Consider the following 24,640-nt stretch of genomic DNA (forward strand, 5'->3'; position numbering starts at 1 on the left):
TTCCCGCATGCCACAGAGAAATGTACACAAGGTGGAGGATCTGGAATACAAGGAGAATACTGCTCCAACTGAGGAGAGTGTAATTATTCATGTTCATGGAGAGAAAAAGAATGGTCTTTGGAACATGATGATGACAGCGGCGTGGACATCGAAATTATGGTTTATTCAGAGTCGCTGTATACAATGGTGGCTCCAGAACTGAATGAAGACACCTTTAAGAAGTCTGTGGATATGCTGTTGCCTCCCGATATTAATCTAAGCGTCTATGTTCAAGCTCCCATCAAGGTTTTGGAATACGAATGGGCAGATGTCGAGTTCAAGGGCAGGCGGACGGGGGACAAGCTTTATGTTGCGCACAAAGCAGCCAGTGTCCTGGGGCGGGACGAACAGGCGGTGTTGGACATTCAAATGCATCCAGGAAGAAGTGTTCCAGTTTTGTGTGTGGATGCAGAAAGGCACGTGTCAAGTGACAGTCTATGGGAATCATATACGGATGTGTTCTGTGACAAGTTGGGCAGGCTCAAGGGCTTTGTGCATAAAATAGTGCTGACAAGGGGTGTCAATCCCATTGCACACAGTGTCAGGAGTGGGCCTGTACTGGCTTGTGAGGGGCTCAAATCAAAACCGGCCATGCTGACAGTAGAAAGTGCGCCAGTGGCATCGGAATGGCTAACGCCAGTGGTTTTGGTAAGGAAACAGGACAACGGTATGAGAATGTGTGTTGACCTTGCAACCTTAATGCCAGCATCTTTGTGGACAGTCATCCTCTTCCCAACTTCAATGAGCCATTGACCACGATGGGAAAAGTGTCCTTGTTCTCAACTTTTGATTTTGTCTTCAGCAGATCACCAGATTGAGTTGCATGAGTCATCTTGCCATGTAACCTCTTTTGTCATGCCTTTTGGCGATTATAGGTTCTGTAGGATGCCGTTTGGGTTGGCATCTTTGGCGCTGTTTTTCAACGTTTGATGCAGGAGTTTTTTGGTGTTCTGTTGGGGATAAATTGTTTCCAAGATGACATTTTGGTGTGGGAGTGCTGCATGAGATGGGGTTGACAGTTAAGATGCCAAAGTATCAGATCAAGGTGTGTAGTGTCACCTACCTGGGACACACCATTGATGAGAGTGGCATAAGGCCCATAGAGGGATTGGTCAATGTATGTGTCACCTGCCCCTGTGTCCAAGGAACAGCTGCAATCGTTTTTTGAGATGGCAGAAAATTATGTAAAGTTTATCCCCAACTATGCAGAGAAAACCATTCACACGACGTGTATGCTGAAGAAACATGTGATGTTTGACTGGACTACGGAGTGCCAAATGGAGTTTGACACAGTGAGGAAGTGTGTAGATGAGGCACCTTCACTGGCGACCTTTGATGTGATAGCGAGGATTGTGTTGAATGTGGATGCAAGCGAGGTTGGTCTGGGCACTCTGTTGAAACAATGGAGAGACGGCGAGTACAGGCCAATAACTTGTGTCCAGAGTTCTGCAGGATCTGGAAATTAGACACCCGGTGGTTGAGAGAGAAGCGTTGGCCGTGTGTTGGGCGTTAAAGCATTTCCGGACATTGTTGTGGGGTTTATCTTATGCGATTAGGATGAACCATAAGCCGTTGGTGCATGTGCTAACCACCAGGGGTCTAGGTTCAGTCTCGCCTAAGATCGCGCAATGGATGGTGGGACTCCAAGAATAACATGTTTTGGAGGCGTATGTTCTGGTAAACGGAAAGCAGTGGCGGATTGCCCATCTCGTCTGCCTGTACAGGGCGATAGTGATGACAGCATGATGAGTGACATTGGGGAGGGTCAGACACAAGTGTCATGCGCGATTCCAGCTATAGACAGGGAGGCATGGTAGGAAGAGGTTGAGAAAGACAGACCTTTCATGGTTTAGGAAGCGACTTAAGGAGGGGTGGTCTGCGATCATTGAGATGAAAGTGAGCAAAAAGGTACACTGGTTGCCAATTAACTTGCCCATGAGCCTTGAAGTATATCATGGGGTGCCAGGTTGGTTCCCCAGCTGGTGTGCGGGGAGCTCTTGTAGCTTTGGCCCATAAGGGACATCTTGGACAGACTTGACAAAAAGGAGAGTGACGGAGTCTTCCTGGTGGCCTACTATGGATGGTGATGTTGAATCTGGTAATGAGATATTATGTTACTTGTGCAGCAAGCGAAAAAAGCCAGGTGGTTAGGGCGCAGCCTGTGCATCCTGTCTCTGTTCCAGAAAGTGTTTGAAACAAGGTGGTTCTGGATATTATGGGACCATTTGAAGTTCTGTGTGGTGGTGGTGGTGACAAGTATATCCTTGTTTTGATTGACTACACTTCAAAGTGGATAGAATATAGCCCCTATGCGGACAGGGACCACTGAAAAGTCAGGGATCAATTGGAGGTTTGTTTTGACAGAGGCTGTGTAGGCGCACAGGAACACTCCCAGCAGTTTGAAAGGTTGTTCCGTGTGATGGTGTTTCACGTTTTGCCTGTGGATGGTGGGCTGTGTGGTACGCTGGTGGATGTGGGGGTTATATCTGGTACTTTTGTTGGGAATTCTGTCCCTGCTGATGTAGGGGGGGGGAACTGTGGAGGTTGTGGTATTGACATGTTCTGATGATGTGCTTGGTGGTTTCAGCTGTTCCTATGTCGGGTAGAGTGAGGCTGCGCTTAAAATAGGAGCATTCGTCTGTGGGCAATTGTTTTTGGGGTCCCAGGGGTCTGATTTGGGGGCATTTGAGGTATCATATGTTATTCTTTTGAGGGTTGGTTCTGATGTTTCTTTTTGTGCTTGCTGCAGTTTCCATTTTTCCTTTTCTTGTTCTTCTCCTGTCTTTTCTTTTTCCGTTGGTACTTTCCTTTCTCCTGTTTTTTCTCATTCTACATTTTCAGTGGGTGTGGGAGGATAAAGAGGGGAGGTATGCAGTGATCTTAGTTTGGCGTGTGCCTGCACCACTGCATTTGTTGGAATGTAATTTTAGAATGCGGACCATTGCTTTCCATTAAACTGCGGGGTGCCAGGTTGGTACTCACCAGTCTCTGTTGTCCTTTTTCCCCACTGTCCCTGCCACACAGATCTTGCCTTTCAATTGCTTCATTCATGTTAATTTGCTCATGACAACATTGACTGCAGCTTTCCCCATATCGACATCTCATATGGGGAGACTTGTGTAAATTCAGTCTTTTTATGTCGCTTATTTGACATTTAAAGTGAGTTGCCAATTATCCATCAGCCTTTCGATATGCCTATGGGCTCCCAATACTCTTTGGCAGACTCAACAGTGTTGGCTAGCGTGTCCGACCCATGGCATATGGCAGAAGTGATATCTGCGTCTCGCAGAAGCATTCCCTGTCTTGCAGCCCCTTACACGTTGCTCCTGGCAGATTCTCTGCCTTCCGCCGGTGGAACTTCTGCCTTTCAAAGTGACCACGTTCTCACCAGCCTCAACTTCTGTAGGCTTGCCCACGGTTGTTCTGCAGCACCCACTCTGCTTCTCACGGTCTCTCGCCATTCGAGCAGAATGGGCACGCTTTCCTTCACCGAGTTTGCTTGCATGCGTCTGCCTTCAGTTCCGCTTCCTGCTGCGCCTGCTTAGCATCGCTCTTCTTCTCCTGCACTGCTACCATGAAAAGGCACACTATTGTTAGGCATCCCGCACAGCTGATGGGCGTTACAACAACTAGCCTGCACACATGGTGTTTCTTCTGCTCCACATTAAAGCCTTTCTCCTCATCTTCATCCCAGTACTTAAGGTTTTATGGGAGTTGGAGTCCAGAGGAGCTTTGGACCTTTTAAACCCATTTCTCTTCAGATTATTGTTTACATCAAAACCAACAATAGTTTTAGGGTTTTACCACTGGACGGATTGGTATAATGACATGCCATCAGGAATTTAGGTATTATAGGGTCATCTTCAAAGTGAATGGAAGAATATTGCGTCCGATGGGGCCATCACATCTTCCCCACAGCCATCTCTTTGCATGTGATCCTCCCTCATACCACCACCCCCACATTCAGGTATCAGCTGCCTTCCCCTGGCCACTTGGGAAGAGGCTTTAGGCAGGGGTTCAGTGATGACTCCTGTGGAGTCATCACATAACCTTGAAAAATGTATCAGAAGGAAAATATCCCAAACGTTGCATACATCAACCGTGGCAGAATATTACAAAGCACAGCAAATACCATGGGGTTTAAGAATTTACCTTAGACCTACTCTTTGTAAGAGAATAGAGAGTTCATAAACAAATGGGAACAGATCTTGAATAAACGTTCAATAAATCTTATATTACTTACTATAGAAGAAATGGCCAAGTCCCTGTAACGAAATGACAGGTATTGTCGGTCTAAAACAACTAAGTGCATTCCTTTCCGAGGAAGATCTTCATAAAATCCTAGAAGATGCCAATATAAAACTTTAAACATTTTGCAAAGAGATTGAACAATGGAAGATCAGGAAATGTAGACGCGATTATTCACAAGATATTGTTCATATACATGGCAACCGTTCTACCAACATAATAAACCAACTCAACCATCTAAACCAATCAGAGACAATTCTAAGGACACAGAACCTTCCAATACAACATCTAGTAGTGGGGGTGAATTAATACCACTTACAATTCTATCCGGGAAAGGATAACCCAGCTCATTACCATCCCATGAACCATCTATAGAACAAGGAACACCAGTACCCGACTGTCTTTTTTTAAACTTTATTTATTTTTTATATAGACATATAAAGGCCAGAAGGGGACTCAAAAAAAATGAGGATTTTTCCTTTCGATGACGAGTTAGTGGTTAACAATTCCAGTCATGTTCTCTCAAATCACCAACTTGACTTATTGAGTTTGGGCCGACCCATTGTCCCTACTAATAATTCAACTTTGTTTGATGAACATAAATTGGTCAGGAAAATGTAATAACATTCTTTGCCTCTCAGCCACCTATAGAAGAACAATCTACAACTTTTGATTTCTTAGAAATCAAACCCTAAAATACATTCAATCCCATTATACAGAATTCAGCCTTGGACTTATTGGACCAAAATGTTGAGGGACTTGAAAACAGTGACATTTTATAGTTCAAGACATCATAATCTAAGGAAACGCCAGCATATGCTCATACAACTAGCCGAAGACCCCACTAGAATGATTAAACCTGCAGACAAAGGTGAAGCAATCATCATGGACACCGATTTCTATATAAAACGTTGTCCAGAACTTCTAGGACAGGGTTCTCCAACCATTATGTTAGCAAGAGCTGCTTGTAGTTAATGGCCAATAAGCGGGAGCTATAGAACAAAGCTACTTGTGTGGTGTTCTCCACGAGTATGAGAATGTGTACCAACATTTTCTGGGGTCTGTTTATTTGCTCTTAACATAAAAAAGGAACACTATATGCATTTATCATGCTATTAACTTCAAAAACATCTTTATTTCGTTCTATTTTATTAGTAGCTGTATCCTAAACATTATAACGCATATCAGAATGTAGGAAACCAATTGAGGCATTCACTGTGAAGGCTGACAGTGCATTCTATCCACTAGTGCTCAGTAATCTGGCGAGTAGCTTCAGATGCTGACAGACGGGAACAATGTGTTGATTTCAGAAGTTCCCATTTGGAAAGAGTAGGTAGAGACAATCACATTGGCTGATAGTGCAGATACCCTCCTTACCATTGTTTTTTAACCTAACTTCACACCTGAAATGGCAGACAAATACTTTTACAACAGACTGCCACAGGTGTCACTGTGCCTTTACAATTGCATCATCAGTAAAAGTACATTTGTTTTTTTAATAAAATAATTAGCTCATTTGAAGGATGTGTCTGTAGAAACATCTGCATTGTAGCGTTTAGTTTACCTACTTTTGGATTGCAGACAGCTTCATTTGAATACATTATTTTCATAGTGTGTGTGCATGATTGCAAAATGGCTCTCAACGTTACTTTTTGTTGCCCCGCTGTAAATAGGTCATTATAGATTAAAGATGCACATTCTCTTTTTAAGCTGGAATACTTGTAGAGTGCTCGATTACTTTAACTAGGTTTAAGCTATATGAATCCTATACATGTCAAAATATATACAAGTAAACCACTGCACACTTTTCTCACCTAATTATTTAATTCGTACTCTAGTTTTGTGAAACGTATGCCGAAACAGAACTCTCAAATCATTGAAGTCCTGGCATTGATACTACATGTCATTATACTTTCATGTTTAGCTTTATAAATGTAAGTGTGTAAGCACCAGAATGCAGTGCAGCTAGTAGTTTTCCATAAATGTTCTGTTAACGCTTGAATTCCTGTACTGGGACACGCATAGTGGTGGGCTCCTCCATATCACAACAAATTCCATCTTAATCTTTAATACAATTGGGGTACTACTGCCTGGAAGCAAAGAACTTTATCTACATTTCACAGTTGTACTATTACAGCAACACATACTGCTGGATGTACTTTTCTTGCAAGCTGGACTCACAAAGATTGTCTTTTTCTGCACAAACACCCCAAGAAAGCCTACAATTATCAACATGCAAAGTTATGCTAAACGAAAGAAATATGTAGAAACACAGTGAGACTAAATCAAATCACACCCCAGCTTGGTTTCACATGACATGGAGATGTATACACCCCTTCCCTTTCTAACCAGCCATTATTTCCACCTCTTCGGGACAATGGCCACAAAACATATCTCCCATCTACTTTTGTTATTGAGAGTAAACCCCTTTTTGGGACACTGCCCCCGAGCCCTTCAAGCCCAGATAAAGCACCTCCTCTCACATTGTACAAAGCTTCCGACTGTTTGCTTTACATGAAATGAGGGACGAGGCAAAGGAAGGGGCCCGGGGACTTCAAACTCTAAAATAAAACACACAGTGCTCATTTTGATGTCCGATCAAGGAGCTACTCATAAGTTTCAGGCGAGCTACCAGTGGCACGCCATCTACTAGTTGGAGACCCTGGTTCCAGGAGACGTCAATATGTATACAAAATCGAGATCCCACTGAGGAAAACAGTGATTATTCTCTCTACTTTGGAAAATGCATTTTCTAGAAAATTGAACTCTGGTAAAAATAGAGACTACTTGACTAAAGTACATCCTATAATGCCAGTCTTCTATGCCCTACTCAAAATTCATACACATCTTTCCAAACCACCTTTCAGACCCATTGTGGCTGCAACACAAAGCATTTTTGATCCTTTGCCGAAATATCTGGACAAATTAAGACATACATACGTAAGGGATTCTACACAGTTCCTAACTTCACTAGTAGAATTAGAATAAGATTCAATATTATTCAGTCTGGATGTACAGAGTTTATACATGTCGATTCCCCACAGTGGAGGCCTTGAGGCCCTATAATGAATACTTGTACAGGAAGATTATTTCCAAGCAAGTACAATCCTCACCTTGGAACTCACCAAAATCATTCTTTACAACAACTACTTTCGGTTTAAAAAAACCTATTACCTAGAGGTCTCAAGGACCTTGATGGGTTCAGCAACAGCCACAGTGTATGCCAATATGTGTATGTTTCATTTGAAACACAATTTGTTCTGCAACATCCTCATTGGTCCATTAAACTGACATTTTGGACAAGATTAATCGACTATATATTTGGCATTTGGAACGGGAACCAAGAAGAACTTAAAACATTTGTAGACTATCTTAATTCATGTCAACCTAGGATTAAATTCACAGAGATCAGTGTCCCACATTCTCATTTTCTTGATGTTAAAAGTGACTTACATTAACCAAAAATGGCAACAACGATGTACCGCAAACCAACAGATGCAAAACACCCTGCACCATGCAAGTTTCCATCCGGATCCTCTGAACAATAGTCTACCCTCAAGTCAATTATTGAGAATTAGAAGAATTATTTCCAAAGAAACCAGATACAGAGAGGAATCTAGGTTGCTCCCTAAAAGATTCAAGAATAGAGGCTACCCTGAACATTTACTAACCACAGCTGGGAGAAAATTGAATCTCAAACCAGAGTTTCTTCTAAAACCCAGAATTCGAACAAGCGATCCTCCACTTACACATCTTATGAACTACTATAGACAAAGTGCTCAAATCTTTAGACTCCCAAAGAAAAGCTGGAAATTAGTGCAGTTAGACCTGCAAATGTGTAGACTATTTCCACGAACACCGATGGTCACATGTAAATGGGTAAGGAATCTAAGAGACAGTCATTAAGGCAGAAAGACAAACAACAGTTCTTACAGAAACCGAAACATGGGACTTGCCCATGTTTGCACTGCAGTTATTGTAATGTCAAAAATGGCGACCATAGAACATCCAAACAATGGTCGAAAAAAAATGTTTAAAAAAATATCACATTTGAAAATGTTGCCCCATGTGATTCAAAGGATGATCTATGGCTTGATTTGCCTGTGTGGCAAGTTGTAGGTGGGTCAGACATCAAGAAAGATAAAAGAACATCAATGAAGCATAAGTGGAACATCCACATTAACAATCAGAAATCGCCAGTAGCAAGACACTTTACAGCACATAAACACACCATTGCCCAGTCAAGATATGTGGTCCTTGAATTGGTACACACATCATCCTGGGGGTCGGGGGGTAAGCCTCAATTAAATAATGTCCAAGCGAGATGCTATGGATTCATTAATTAGATTCTGTGGACCTCCTCAGGGATGAATGAGGAATTTTCTACGATTCCATTTCTCTGAGACGTTATCAACCTGATGCTTTCTACTAACACACACTGATGCTATTTTGTCAACAGAGAATGAAGGCATATGGATACCTCTTTATATTTGATGGAATACTGCGATGCCTAATCATTGTATGACCCTTAATTTCTCATGACTACTGTACCAGTTGTAGTACTTTATTTACTAATGAATCCATATAAAAGAGATGTGCTTTGCCTGTATTTCGTACTTTGCCTTGATTTCTTACTTTGCCTTTATCTCTCCATGATCAAGACACATAGGGTATATGGATCTATTAAGACATTTTATGATTCTGTACTAGTGTTGCATTCTGTTTGAAATTTAAGTTATTACTGAGGTCTTTTTTCTTTGTTCTGCCAATTTAAGTTTGAGAAATACGTTGTCGATTTTACAACCATTTGTCTGACTATTATATGGAGATATATATTGGCACAAAGAAGTAAAACATCTGTCTCCGTATGAGGGATGGCACACACTAGGAAAAAGTACTCCAAGGAAATAACCTTCGAATAAAGCTGTCAAACAATTGTTTCCTTACAAAATTGCAGTTTTATTTTTACATGCGGTCATAAAATATATGCATTGGGCATTTACATGCTGTAATGACTTGATTGTGTCAACAATAAAGACTCCGGAGCCCATCTCAGCATTCGTGAAAGAGTTGAGATGAATAGAGATTACACCGAAAGATGGTCATGGTTTATCATAATCCTATTGCCCTTGATTGGTCATTAATGTTCACACATTTCTTAGTCCTTTCTTCCATTACGAGAATGTAGTTACTTTGTCGTAACGCAAGAACAAATCTTGTCATGGCGTCAGTATTACAATATCACATACTCACGTTCCTCGACGCCACATTAAAGACGTCCATCTTTCTGCCAGCATGGACATTTTTCACACAGTCCCACACGGATCGCTAACATTTTTGATGCCGATTTTCTTTTTTTGTTGAAGTTTTACTCCTATAATACCTTTGACTTACTTAACTGCTAAAAACCACTTACGAAGTTGGTCCTTTTTATTTTGTACTTATTTGGCCTACTTATTCAAAAATAATATCCGATCAAGTATTTATTATTGACTTGGGTAAATCTTATTATATCCCTCTTTGTGGAATATTAAATATTATACTGTTATAATTCTGAGATCCGCAATATATAGTATTTATTTCAGAAATTCGAGATTTCAGTTTCTTCACACCCCGTTTCCAAGTGAAGTAAGCACTTTAGGAATCCAAATTAATGTTTAATGGAGTGCACTCTAAGTGAAGTTCTTATACCTTCCTCAGATCATGTCCTCCTTTTTAGACTTGATCTTGGCCCGATAATTGACAAGATTGGGGTATCTACACAACTATCCCCACCTCTTGAAAAACAAAGAAACCATCCAGGTGATTGGATGCTGATAACCATCTGAGATGTATATATAGCTTTTAGATAAAAAATGAAAGTTGGATTTGTTGTGTTGAAATATACTCAGTTATGTTTTTACTATTGTACATTGGAATATCGTATTTTGAAGCTATTACTTGCTCCTGATGAAGGTAACCTTCTGAAACACGTTGAGTACCATTTTATTAAAACTAAAAAAACTGATTAATAAGAGTGGTCTTTAAACGATATTACAAAAGTTGAACATGTAATCCACATACTAGTAGGATATCAATAGAAATTGTTGGGCTGTCCGCTTTGATAGTGTGCAGAGGACGGGAGTATCTGTCACTGTAGGACATTGTTTTCTCATTTAGACAGCAAGTCCTGTGCAAAGCTTGCATATTCTCCCGCACTGTAAGATTACCCCAGAATCTCATGATTCAGAATTATGCTCATTAATATTTCTTATACAACGTCAGGTGTGCGTTCTCTACCATCTCAACAGGAGGACAGACTACTCTGGCCCAAGAAAAACATTTTCAAAAAGTCACCATGAAAATGATCACAAGGGCAAATCAACACTTGTTACCTTGTGGGGCTGGACTCCCCAAGGCTAAGAAATAATGAGCGATGATGCAGATGTGCCCTAAATCGGACTGCATGTGAAGTAGACAGACGCTCACTGCCTTCACGAAACCAGTCTTACGAAAAGAAGGCGATACAGAGAAACATTGTACTAAGTACTGCATACAAAAACTCATTTCACTCCCTTTACTAGAATTGTGCATGCCAATGGTAGGATCAAAACGGCAGGGAGTCATTTAGCTCCTGCTTCGTGCCAAGAAGAGCCTGAAATGCTTCACACCTACAGCTACCACGATTTCATTTTGACAGCCCAGGCCAACTGGTGCAATATAAACATGCAAGTGGCACATTGTATATACAATGGAGCATGAGGATTCATGCATACGTAACATTTAAAGCATAATGGGACATAAATAACAGACAGAATGTAAGATTTTACATCTCATGTGGAAGTTAGATTTGCACCATTATGCACTACCTCTTTATTCCCCAGAGGAAGTTCCTGCTTACATTGGTACGGACAAAACACAGGAGCGGATTTCAGCTCTTAATCATCAAATCTTCATTTTAGTCCCTGCAACGGTGCCAACTCCAAACAAACTGTGTATTCAGCTTATCCAGATGGGCCAGACCCCTCTGCACTTGAAGTGAGGGATCCTAAGAAAGTGCTTACTGCTGAACTCACTCCCTCAAACTACTTTTTTGCCAGCCTTAGAAATAAACAAGCAGGAGAACGAGTTCCTATAGAAAACTATCCGCAGGTGGGCTTACAAAGTAAAACTAAGTATGGACCAGGGCTTCCCATAATAGCACTAAAGCGATGGGGAGCCCTTTAAAAAAAACAGGGATTGAACTAGTCAGACAACTTGGTCACGGAGTCCAGCTTAATTATGAGATTTCTTCTGGTGGTTGAGGATCACACAGTACCTACCCGAAGTGATGATATGTACTTCGACTGGAAATAGGGCACATTTTTTATGCGTATGTAAAGGCTATTTGGCAAATGACTAGGGTTACCAAAAAGTTCTGCTCTCCAATGCTACCCTCTTGGGTGGTCCAGTACTCAAAAATGGAGAACTAGCCCCAGGCAGAGAATCATGATCTGGATTAAGTACGTTGAAAGTAAAGATGCCAACCACACCAATTTACTGGTTACCTGCAGGTCAGCAAGGGACTCACAATCACGGATCTCAATGTGGGACAGGAGTGAAACGTTTAGTGGAACAAAAACCTAGAAGTAGTCAAGTCAACGCAGCTGGACTAGCCAGATTTCACTCTGGCCTACCCTGCTCCCCCACCAAAGGATTGGCACTAACAGCTCGACCACAACTACCACTAAGTGAGCCATAGAAAGCTTAAGGATGGTCTGTTTGCCTAGGTTTGGGAAGGTAATCCTGCTCACTGAACACTGTACTAGGAGATTACTAAATGGGATCACTTATCAGGATTCTGAGTATTGTCACATCTGGGTGCATTACTGGCCAGGAGAAGGGAATGATGAAATGAGAGCAAAGTCAAATGGAGTACCATTGAGTTGGATTCTATGAAAAATGATTAGTACACTACTTAGAAATGTAATACATTCAGGCAGGAAGATATAAAGGTAATATTATTCAAAGAGCAACCGGCGGATGGAGAGCTTCTTTCTAAAGGAGTTTGCTGTAATAATGTTTCTATTGAGTTGAAGGCAAGGAGGAGGTGCCATGGACTTGGGCCACTTGAAACAGTGATTAAAAATAATTGCAGGTCTACCCCATGGTCTATAAATGGGCTGCATTTATGTATGGCGAGATTTCTAGGTATGGTGAGATTTCTAGCCTCCAAATGCATAGCCCCATCTCCAAATAAACGTCAGCTATGACAACATACAGAGGCATGATCTTTTCACATGGGTCCCTGCCAAGCTGTAAAATAATCTATCCTTGCAAACAAGCCTATCAGCCTGTCATTTATCACACACCAAGGAAGAGTGGGGTAGACTGCAATTTCTTGGGGGAAACCATTAAGTGCCTAACCGTGGAGCACCAAGTGCCGATGTGTCCCATCGCAGACCATTGGACCATTCACTGTGCGCTTCAAGGAGAACAGAAGCCATGTAACTAATCATAGCAATCTCTCTATGACGAGAGCCTTGGGGAGTTAGTACCTAAATTCTAAAAAACTATATCTGGTGCTGGACATGGCACATGACGATGTATTTGGGCAAGTCACTCTTGTGGTGCAGCAGGACTATATAATAAAGTGACTGCCTCTGCAGTACGAAAGCCACAAACCAAGGAGTATTCACAGCGAATCCCCACATGTGCCATATCTGCCCTCCCCCCGAGCAGCTCCATGCATATGAAAATATACAGACTGAGCGGCTGAAGAGATGTCCTAGTTCGGCAAACCACTGTACATGAAGAGGACTATGAGTGGTCATGTGGTGTCTGCAAATATGAAGTCCCCCTTTGAAAGTTGGCAGAGATTGGCGAATGCCAGAAAAGGACATTTTTCAGCAAGCAGCTGTCATAATGACAAACTACTGTATGAAAAGTGATCCTCTTTGAGGCATGGTTTCGGTGAACCCATATCCTGCTTTGACCTCCTGTGGAAAGTTCTAATTTGAAGCACTTGTCATGCCATTCCAACGCCCCATGCCCCGTCCCACCAGCAGTCAAATGATCTTCCATGACGAAATCCAAGTGCCCCAAACCCTTGACAGGTGACCTTTACATGCTTTATGGGCATCGCAAAAACATGAACCGTGCCCAGGTTAGATGTGCCAAGTGGCCACAGTCTGGAACAACACCCTTAGAGACCTGCTGTCCCCTGAGGAGGTAATCCAGGAACAATCACGTTTTACAGAACCAGGTATTCCTTTTTTGTCTTTCCGTTTTTATACATAGGTTTAGTGTACAAACTCCAATTCTTTTTTATGAATACGCCAGTGGCTTAAATCTTTGCGCCCATTTAGGTCTTCACTCCACTCGAGTCTTCAATTACTTCTGAAGAAGTTGCACTTTTGAATTTAGACTGCACAATCAAAATAGAATAGGCTATTTCACTTGATTTTGTCTGTAAAACCCTAATGGGGGTGCGAGGTAGGTCAGCCAGCAAACACTTGCTCTCTCCTTCTGCCTTCCCATAACAGGCTCTCTCAGCTTCAAAGGTTACTCCATATGCAGACACCACTCATCATATGCAAGAAGGACAAGATCTGTGAGGCCTAGGAGTGACAACAAGAACAAGCCCCAAAGGTTGTCACATGTGATGGCGTCAAAACTATTCTAGGGGGGCTGTACTTCACTGACCAAAGGAAAAAAACTTGTTTTATGTTGTTTGTAATATATGTATGTTTTGTACATTATACTTCTGCAAAATCTTTTTTGGTTAAACCAATGAACTGTAATAAAAACATTTGTAACGTTTTTAATAGGGCTGGACTGTCATGTCAGCACTTGACAGTGTCCCAATCAACTCCATGCCAGGGTTAAAGAACAGACATAAAACCATGCAACATTACAAGTAACAACAATCATTAAAGTACTTAATACAAATGTCACATTCGTCATGCCATGTCCTCATCATGTATGAATTTTATTTGCTCAGGTCACTGCCCAAGTTCTATATTGAGAACCACTGAGGTTCCCAAGGGGACACTGCTCCTGAAGACGAAGGAGGAAGGGTGTCTCTTCCTGCTGGCATGGTGAATACACCTCCATTACCTCTAACCTTGGTTCAGTCAGCCCTCCTACCAGCAGGCCACTAGAATACTCCATGTAGACGGAACAATTAATTACTAGTAGACTAAGAGACATGCAGATGTCCAGGACATTCCCATTTTGTGCGAGGGTGGGGCAGGGAGAGAACGAGTGCCTTCCATAAATTCGGAACTTTCACAATGATCCAATGGCACTGCACACGGTGCTCTCGGGATGGGGGGGAAGGCCTGTGCAAGAGATGGGGCAACACAATAACATACTTTAGCTGCGAGTTTCACTTGTATGGGACTGGAGACCTTTGTCAAGCTGCCCAGTCACAAAGGCCTTGGAAGCTCTGTCTTGACTCAGCCGCCCACTCATACCTGCCTCGGCAAGACTTCCTTCCTAACATCATAGGTTTCTTACTGGTCGCTTGCTGAAAATCCACTCCCTTCCTCATGTCCTCTGGATACATTTGCATCAAGCTTTTTTTCTGAAAAGGCCAACATACTCTTAGCCTGGTTTGCACTTGCTAATCCCTCAGAAGCTCTGAAGGAGTCATACCAGTGACCGAATGCTGGAGTTTCCTAATGCTCCAAGCACATATCAACGGCAATTGTCCTCAATGGCAATCTAAATCAGACCAGAGCTAAGACTCTTATGTGTTCATTATTTTAAGAGATGGATGTCTTCCGGAGTTGGATCCAACATTCCTTCACAAATTCTGAGATTCTGTGGAGCAACTCTAAACTCTGTGGCCCAGTACGAGATGCTTGGGGGACCTCACTATTATAAATACAGTCTGCATAAAAAGCTATAAGATTTGTAAGAGTAAGCAACTCGCGTTCGTACTTCATAAGCACTATAGAACACTGCTTATTGGCAGGAGAGCACCTCTGGGGGATCCACCATGTCAACTTCCGCTATAATCCATACAGCAGAAAGGTAGCTGGACAGGCAGCATATATGGTCGTGAGCACCTTCCAATTGCCTGTGAACACTCTACCTTCTCTAACCATGCGGGCCTACCAGCAGGTGAATGCAGGGCCACTAGTATTGGCCACTCAGGAAACATTTGGAGTAAATAATCCAATACAGCCCGAAGGTAGCATCCTTGTTCAATTCACATTAATTCCTTTGCTTGAATCACTTTGTGTATCCCGAGTGTGGCCTGAACCAGAAGGCCAAGGCTGGCGTATAGACATTGGTCCGGGCTACAGTGGTGGCAAGAGTTAAGCAGATTCCCAGGCACACGAGTGTCAAAGAGGTACCAGTAAGTCTCATTCCTGTTTTGGTCCTCTATACGTAGATCCTAATGTCTGGGTATTTTTATGTCATCTCCAAGCATGGATTATTTTATTGTTTAGTGGTGTATATGAAACTTTTGATACATTTATATTACAAATAAAAATAACATTACTTCCAATACTAATCATAGCTGTATTGAATCGATTGTAATTAGTAAAATCCCAACATTAGCCTTCGAATTAGACGAGATTTAAAAAATATATAATAAAATGAAAAGCAGCACTTTGAAAATTAAAGAATTGTCTTTACCCGGTTGTGATGCAGATTGGAGGATATCTTTTGAACATGTGATTGCAAGACCTTAATTTATAGTTGATGGAATGACCCACGTTCTGTTTACAGGTGCCATACAGTCGGCATTAAATATTCTATAAACCCGTAACAATTAAGGAATTTTTCTTTCAAAAGAAAAAGGGCCCCCCCCCCTCATTATCCTTGTTAACTATCGGTGTTAAACTCGAACATCCTTTTTTGTCACCAGATAAGCCTACAGAAATTCTGTTCACTGTAAGTTTTGCTTTAGGCTGAGAAAAATGGTCTCAAATCCCAGTCATGCGCATAATTGAATTTCTCCATTTGATGGCAATTCAGCACTTTCCTGGAGGCCTATCAAAACAGAGTTGTGGGATGAATCCAGCACACTGTAATATTTGACGTTGAAGAGAGAGGCTCTTGATCAATTACACAAAAAAGGTAGCAGGTGCCCCTCTCTAGAAACAACATGGCATGATTTGTGGTATTTGCCCACTTTGAGAGTCTGCAGCCATCGCTTTTTGCTCACTGTACTTTTCAAAAAAGGAGGAATATCCATTTGCGTATCAGTCTTTGTCCCGCCCACAAGGGCAGTCCAGCACCGAAATGCCTGCCAAACCTCTGTTGAACAAGAGTGCAAACAGCAACTCCAGACACGTGTTTCGGCCTAGTCGGGCCTCATCAATGAGGTGGAGCTATGCCTCTCGGAGCACAGTGAGCAAGGGGTCCCGTCTGTGTTCCCCCACCCCAAAGTTAATTTCCAAAGTGTCGGAATACAGTGAATTCCCAAGTTTTCAAGATATATTGCGGTATTACATTGATTTTATTTTTGTATTCTTCAATAAATAGCTCGAGGATAAACCCATCATATTTTTGAAGAAGGCATCATGCCCTTCATATACTGGGTTGTTTTTGGGGTAATCGCAGCATGATGGGAAAGAAAGTTTTTCGTGGTCAACAACCCCTAAAAAACCAAACGATGCCGGAATCTGTAGTTTTTCTGCATACTGAGACCAGTTATATTATTGTTTGTGTCTTTGGGTGAAGCCCACAACCTTACTTTCCCCTATGTTTATTTTAAGGTTGTTACCCTTAAATGTTTCCCAGGTCACAAGCATTCATTGGAGGTCTACTGAAGTTCGGTACAATAAAAATAATATCTACGTAATGCAACCATTGTAGGCGATTCATCCAATTTTTAGGGAGATGCATGGGCCTCAAAGAAGTCTGCCAGGTACAGGTTGAATAATGAGCCAATTCGTACAATTGCCTAAAACAACAACTTAATTATATTATCTGTTAGTTACCCTAATAAATTGGTACAGACCTATGCAGATTTTTGGCCCTGAAAATAGCGACTACAAAATTATATTTGCTCAGGCTACTGCCTAGATTCAAGCATGTGGACCTCTGAATTTATGAGGAGCTTTGTTTGCACTTGAAGGCAAAGGATGGTTGGATGCATTTTCCTGCTGGCCTGATCAGTAAACCTCTCTTACCTCCAACCTGGTTGAGGTACTTGTCTATTTGGCCTCCACAACAAATCTGGCACAAACTTAAAAAATAGAGGAAAACAATGTCAAACCATGGAAATCTATCACACTGTCCATTCAACTGATACTTTGTATATGCGTGCACACAACGTTTACCTGTGTGCAAATTAATACCAGAAAGATAGAAAAAGAGGGGAGTGACACACATTTGCCATTTACCAACATACATACCAACAGATTTTACTCCAATAGCAAACACCTAATAAAGTAGTGACATACATGTATGGCAAAAAAAACGAGTAGTTGTGAAAACAGTACTCCCTCCATAAGGCACAAATTCGGCAGGCCAAGACTGATGATGTTATGTGGAGAACATACCCCTTAAATCAATGTGGATATTTTTAGAACGTGTATGTCGAGCTGAAGAGAAATAGACTAGCCCTACAGGCTGCTCCAGTTTACTGTTCACTCATTTTTCTTACTTAATTTGAAGGCCAGTTTTGTTCAGGCTCAGCAGGAGAGAAAGAATTATTGGATCAATCACAGTGGAGGATATCAACCACATCTATGCCAATGCATCGCAGATTGACCTGCAGCATTTCTGTAATGCCAATACAGGGACCCATACATAGCTCTGCCAGTAGACCTCATCCTGACTAGCAAGCAGCACTTGTTATCCAAGTACTGGGACCATTTACAGTTCTATGAACGGACTGCACTCTTATACTCACACACACACGTTAATGGCTTCCACCAGGCATGGGTTTTCAAGTAACAGGCCTTTAAATAGATCTGTCAATGGGCATTACTCCCAATTCCAAGACCCACCTGCCCATCTCGTTTTAAGACTCCGACCGAGTGACACCTTTAATAATCCTCCCTGGATTATAGCACCTCGATCAGTGAATTCAGTTCACGACTATGTCAATTTTTCGAACAACATAAACAACTTGCACAGTTGGCCCGCAATATTAGTGTTTTGTCCGCAAAGAGTCGTAATTCTGTATGTCCTAAAAAAAGAACGTGCTCTTCAACACGTCTCTATGCCATCAAACATCCCTTGACTTACCTTGAACAGCCTCAACAACTTGGCAGTGCCGATTTATCTTACTTCTCTGAAGGTACCCAGCGGTTCGTGCAAGGTGCTATACCATCAACAAACATAAAAACTCGCCTAGCTTACAAAACAATCGAGAGTACTGTGCCATGTTGCTGCTGCCGCCGCTACCCAGTTACAATAAAAACATTAAAACAATTAAAACACAATTTGTATTCAAAAGTACGGGACGACAGGAGAAAGCCTGCTGAAAGTCACATAATACATTATCAACACAATTGCCGTTTTGGAAATCAGCCAAACATTCTCGCAGTCACTCAAGATTTAAATTAATACATTTTCATAGCAAGAAATGTGTAGAACAGAAAAGCAGTGAGGGGATAACACGACTGGGAGACTATCGTTTAATGTCTATGCCCGCGTGTTTCAATTAGATAGGCACTAGGCTTTAGTGGCAGTAAAACAAGTTTTCTGCCGCAAAGTTTTGAAATTCGATTTCACCATATCATGCATACACCAAATATCAGAGCATGCCGTGATTTGCGGCGTCTCCTGGTTTTACCTCACCTGTGAGCCGCTGGTGTCCTCCCAAATCTGGCTCTTTGGGATTTAAGTTGACTTTACCTCACAGCGTGTGTGTGGAGCGCCGCGCCAGCCCCCTTCCCACCCTCCAATCACGCACCCAACCCAGGTCCTCCTCACCATGGGTGTAGATGTTGCCAAGCTCGTTGTGGAGGTAGAAGAGGCTCCGCAGGCACTCGCCGCCGCTTGCCACCGGCCGGTATCCAGTCAGCACAAATCGGTTGAACTGCAGGTGAGGGGGGCAGCTGGCCCAGTCCAGCAGAGCCATGCCCGGCCGGGGAGCAGGGGTCCCGCAGCCAGCTCCCCCCGGCCGCAGGCTCCGCCCGGGGCAATGCTCGGGCACACGGGTAGAGGGCGAGGTGCCTTCGTCGGGGGTAGGGCGCAGCGAGCAGCAGTCTGTAATCCTCCGGCGTGGCTCAGTGATGGGACCGGCTAGCTCCAGGGCGGCCGGGGAGCGGGCATAGCCGTTGGCAGCCGTGGCGATGCGTCTAAGGAGCCGGGCACCAAGTGCACGGCAGTCACAGGGCGGGGGCGGTACTCCTCTACAAGTATCCGACCATGGGCAGCACGGCGGAGGCAGCCTCCCCTGAACGCCGCCAGGGGAAGAGATGTGCAGGGCCCGCCTCCGACACACCTGAGGAGGAAGCTGCCACGGGTCCAAAAATGGTGGGATGTGTGCGTGTGTGTTTGTGTGTCCTCTGCACAAGCCCTTAATGCTGGAGCTCAGCGTCCTTCCGAAGGAGGAAAGGGCCGGTCGCTGAAAGAGGATTTCCAAGAGTTTAAGAAACTGACTGGCGCGGATTAACTAGAGACCAGTAGGTAGGAGAAAAGGCAACCAGAGCATACAGGGTAACGGACATCCAACTCTTGTACATGCAGCAGGTGCCTGCGGTTATTGGTGCCCCTCTGGGCTGAGCAGTGGGTGAAAAGTCGCGACCTAAAACCACCGCACGTTGCCACTGGACTACGAACTTTTGATGCACATCACAATATCCGAGAATCTAAAGCAGTTGCAGGCGACACATGAGCACGAGGATAAATTCAACCGTCAACTGGGCAAGATACCTTCAACCCAAGGCAATGCAAGTCTGTAACAGCTCCTTATAAATCGCCACCAATCACAAGAAAGAACTTAGAGGTGAGGGTCGCACAGAATTGCAGGAGGCAGACGATGGCTTCAATATCCTCACCAACAGATGTCTCTGAATGCAATCCAAGTGGGAAATATCTGAACATTGGCACCAGGAACTGGCGTTATTCATTTGTCCAGGTCATTGGAAATAGTACACCCACAATAGACTGATTGTGGTGCAAAAACTAAGTAACAACTATACATATCTGTGACAACAGACGAAGAGAACTGGGAATTCGAACAGCAAGATGATTTTAGGGTAAAGTACACTGGCCTCAGAGGGGATCATAAAGTCAAACTCTAGCACATAATAACCACCCAGCCTTAATTCTCTGGACTTGGCCCCAATTTTGAAGACCTCACCTGAATCCAAATGAAGTACAGCTAGGTGGTTCGTGTTTTCCAATTAGGACATTACAACCTTCAGTCCCAAGTTCCGCACATTGACTCTAAATATCTACTCTAGGCAATGGGAATAGTTTAAGCATGTAGTACGTGGGTGGGTTAAGTGTTTTTCCTATCTTAGAGGGGGGATAAGAACCCATCAAACCCCAGGCAGAGGTAAAAGACCCACAGAATCAGAGACGTGGGAACAAGGGCCCTCCAAATGTCAGCGGTTGTGCAATGATGCTCCAAACATTACGATGGGTGGACGAAGGTTTGGAATAGGAGCAAGTAAGGATTATACAAAACGTCATGGGTTGGTTAAAGACTTCCCCCAACGTCAGACATCAGTAATAGATCCCAACTCTGAAAATGCCAGCCATAGGCATAGTACAACCGAGCCCTCTCTGCATGTTAAGGCAGTACTTGAGGTAAAAGTTCTTGAAGTCTGTTGTGAAACCAGTGAACCAATGCTCTAGGTGTCCCAAGAGACACAATATCAAGATATTATGCAAGTAATTTACAATAGTAACATCTGTCTGAACATCAGACAAAGTGCAACACTCCTCAAATATCACAATTGGTCAAAGTTTACTAACTGAACATCTTTCCAGGGCATGTAATTGACAAAAGCTATTGGAAAGGTGCACTAAGCGCCAAATGTCAGACAGGGGCCCAGAGTAAATTACCAGCTCTCAGAAATACCTGGCATAGGGTAATAATGACTGACAGATTTGGGTAGGTGGTGACTCTTTACAAAATCCAAGACGTACCCTGGCCAAGGACCGTCAAACAAAGAACAAAGGTTTGACATGAAATAAGGGCCTGTGGCAACAGCTTTTTAATGTCAAGAAGGCATAGGCCAAGACTATGACATGCAAGGAGCGGACTAAAGGAGGAGCAACTCAATGTTCGATTTTGTCACAGATGCTTAAAGTATCGAGAGTAGACATTAAAGTAAAAGCACTACACATAAGGGAGGCAGAGCTTGGACATACCTAAAGGTCAGTCAGCGCCAGTTACCTCTACCACTGCTTCTTGTAGGATGAGTGGAGCTGTTATACAATTGGTAGTCTGGCAATGATGGCTCTAGCTTCTCACGGTACAGGTTTAGGATTCTAGAGGGTTAGGATTGTACAAGGGCATGTTGTAGTATACTAACTCTTATTTATTGTTGTACATGCAATATGTTGAGTCTCCCAGTGCTTGAGGCAAGAAAGGTATGGGAGCCCTATCTGTCAGTCTTTGTCCAGTTTAAGTCTACAAACGTACTTATCGGAGTAGCAGCTGTGAAAGAGATTAGCCTTGGCAAGGGATACTAGCTCTACCAGTGCAAATGAGAAACTAGATCACAGATGTGCTAATGGCAATGGAGGGCCTGGGGAGTAGATTCTACCAATTCTTGTCATAGGTGGATAACAATTGATGGGCAAAGGAGTGGCTTTACCAGTGCTTGTTGTGGGTCAGAAATCATGGCCTATAGTGTGCACGTTCAGTGCCTCTCCCACGGCTTGCATTTGATGCATGATCCGATTCTACAAGCGTGGCTGTGTCGTTTTCTAGGCTCTTGGTTGAACAGCTGCTCCACTAGCATTCTTCGTTGGATGACTGCATCATGGGTACTCTTCACTGAATGGGGACTTAAAGTGCTCGTTGAATGAAGACTTTCAGTATTAGTCTTCGAAAAAAGAGTTTACCACTGCTTATCATCAGTGAAGCTGGAGGCTCCATTACTGCTTGCCATTGGTGGGAATTATTGTTTTACCGATTTAGTTGTGGTACGTAGCTTTACCAGTGCTGTTTTTGGGATGTTACAGACAACAATGCTTCCAGCAGGACTTGTAGTACAGGAGCACCTCAACCAGCGATCAGAATGCAATGGTGCCTTTACCAGTGTTAATTCACAATTGCGCCCCTATCTGTCCCATTCAGAGCATCTTGGCTCTCCATCTGTCGCCATCTCCACGTCTCTACCAGAATTCCTTGTGGGGCGCTGGTTATCAATGCTAGCTGTGGGCCGGATCCAAAAAAAAGCTTCCAAAGATAAGTGTTAGACTATAAAGCTTAGCATACGAGTCTCCAATGGTATAAAACAAAGTACTCAATCCAATAAAACGTGCTCTCCTCACACATGCGCCCAAAACCAATGACCTCCGATTACAGGCGCACAATCCAGATGAGCCTCCTTCAGGAGGGTGCACAGCGCCCCTGGATTCTCCTTGTGGCGGCCCCGGGATCTACTCGGGCAAGCGCATGGTGCCTGCTGTCACCCAACAGTGACTGACAATGAGACTTCAGTCGGACATGCGTGCAATGCCCAAAGAATCCCCCTGCAGGTCTACTGTCTGCAATCTCTACTGCAGGGTGTCCCAAAAAGGATTGTCTTGGGGAGTCCCTATTGAGTTTACAATACTGTGTCTCCCTGGGTATCTTCCAGCCGGTCTGTGTTGTTCAGAGTCTCCCCAAATATCTGTAGTTCCAATCTCGTGGGCAGTCTGATCCCCCTTAAGAGGCTGACCGACACCTCAAAATGAACCTTCCATAGCCGGCACCATTCGCTCCCGGACGGAGGGCGGCCTCAGCTTCCGTTGCCGGCCCCAATAGGCCGCCCTCCGTCTCTGTCTCACTGTCTGCCCCCCGGACCTCCTGCTCCCCCTTCCGGCACTGGTTCCGGGTCCCCGGCCGGCCCAGGTGGTCCTCCTGCGGCTCCGGCTCTAGGGGGCGGTGGCGGCCCCGGTTCTGGTGGCTCAGCCCCCGTGGATCCCTCACCGGACCCGCCGCGGTCCTGCTCCAGTTCCCCCCCACTCCTTGCCTTCCCTCCCTCCCCGGCGGCAGCTAGGGGAGGAGGGCGGCCGAACCCGCTCGCGCTCTCATCTCCAGCACCCGCCGCCGTCTTTCCTCAACCTCCTCCAGCCCGCCCCCAGCGCGCGCCCCCCGCAACATCTTCACACAGCGCGCGCCCAACCAGACACTCCACAAAGCGCGCCCACGAGATTTCGCTTCACAGACCACACAAACGCACGCGCGTGCTCGTATTCTACTCAGAATTCCGCGAGCTCGAATTTCTGTCAGGATTCGCGCGTCTTTTTTCACAGTCGGCACGGGTAGAAGCAAAGAGCAGGCTCTCCCCCATGGGTGTGCTCCGGGTCCCCTAGAACAATCGGCGAGAAGATGAGGTATGTGCAGAGGTGGACTGGCCAAAAGAAACTGGAGATTTCCCGTTATGCCTCTGCACCCTGAGCCTCTTTTGTGTTTTATTTCCACATTTTCTCATAGGAAAAGGACTGGGCTTGCTCAAAGTGTGTAAAATGGGACCACTTTGAACATTATTTCCAGGGCCTCTTTTGGTTCTCAGTCCACCCCTGAGAATGGGAATAGAGTGAACTGATTTCATGAATTACAAAATGGAACAGTTTTGCAGTGAATACTGTAGATAGATAGGACATGAAATGAACCCTGAATTATTGTATACACATATATGCCAACATTCGGAGGCACCTGGGTTGGAGATTTCGATACAGAACGCTGGATAAAGGAATTCTATAGGACTGCGTTGGGGTTAGAATTATTTTAGACTGGAGAAAGAGACATATAGCAATATTTTAAATTGAAAAAGAGAGGGTCACCTGCCTAAATAGGAGGGTTAGCATACAGAGGGGTCGACTGGGGACCAAAAGGGGCCCTCGAAATAATTTTCTAAGTGGCCTCATATTACAAATGTTCAGCAAGCCCAACCCTTTTCCTATAGAACATTTGGAAATAAAATAGGTTACCACACAAAGGAGACCAGGGTGCAGGGACCTACCAGGAAATCTGCAGAGCTCCTTATAGGGCAGTCCACCCCTGCATGTATGTATACAATTGTGAAGGGAGGTGGGCCTGGGGGCTGAGAAATCCCACGTATGTCCAGGGGTAAGTGCGCTAACACACAATGTGGTTTGGAATGTTGAGGACAGGAGGGTGAGGGATGTGACGGATGGGGCATTCATGATGGTGAACGCAAAATTAAGATACGTGTGTTCCTTTTGACCCATTACACTACATTTTACTTTAACAGTGCTCCAACGTTGTGTCTGCACCGTTGCAACACGT

At 43.8% G+C, this 24,640-nt stretch overlaps 1 protein-coding gene across 1 annotated transcript in view; it reads right to left on the reverse strand.

The window, feature by feature from the left end:
• Positions 1 to 23,460, reverse strand: part of PAQR4 (progestin and adipoQ receptor family member 4) — a 304,290-nt gene extending 280,830 nt beyond the window's left edge. Inside the window, exon 1 of the mRNA XM_069651671.1 lies at positions 19,153 to 23,460. Within this exon, the coding sequence (XP_069507772.1) occupies positions 19,153 to 19,300 (148 nt within the window). The 5' untranslated portion in view covers positions 19,301 to 23,460. The remainder of the gene's footprint in view (positions 1 to 19,152) is intronic.
• Positions 23,461 to 24,640: the final 1,180 nt, after the last annotated feature.

Source organism: Ambystoma mexicanum, chromosome 3p, assembly GCF_040938575.1.
Source record: "Ambystoma mexicanum isolate Mex_15411 chromosome 3p, UKY_AmexF1_1, whole genome shotgun sequence".
Lineage (NCBI taxonomy): Eukaryota > Metazoa > Chordata > Amphibia > Caudata > Ambystomatidae > Ambystoma > Ambystoma mexicanum.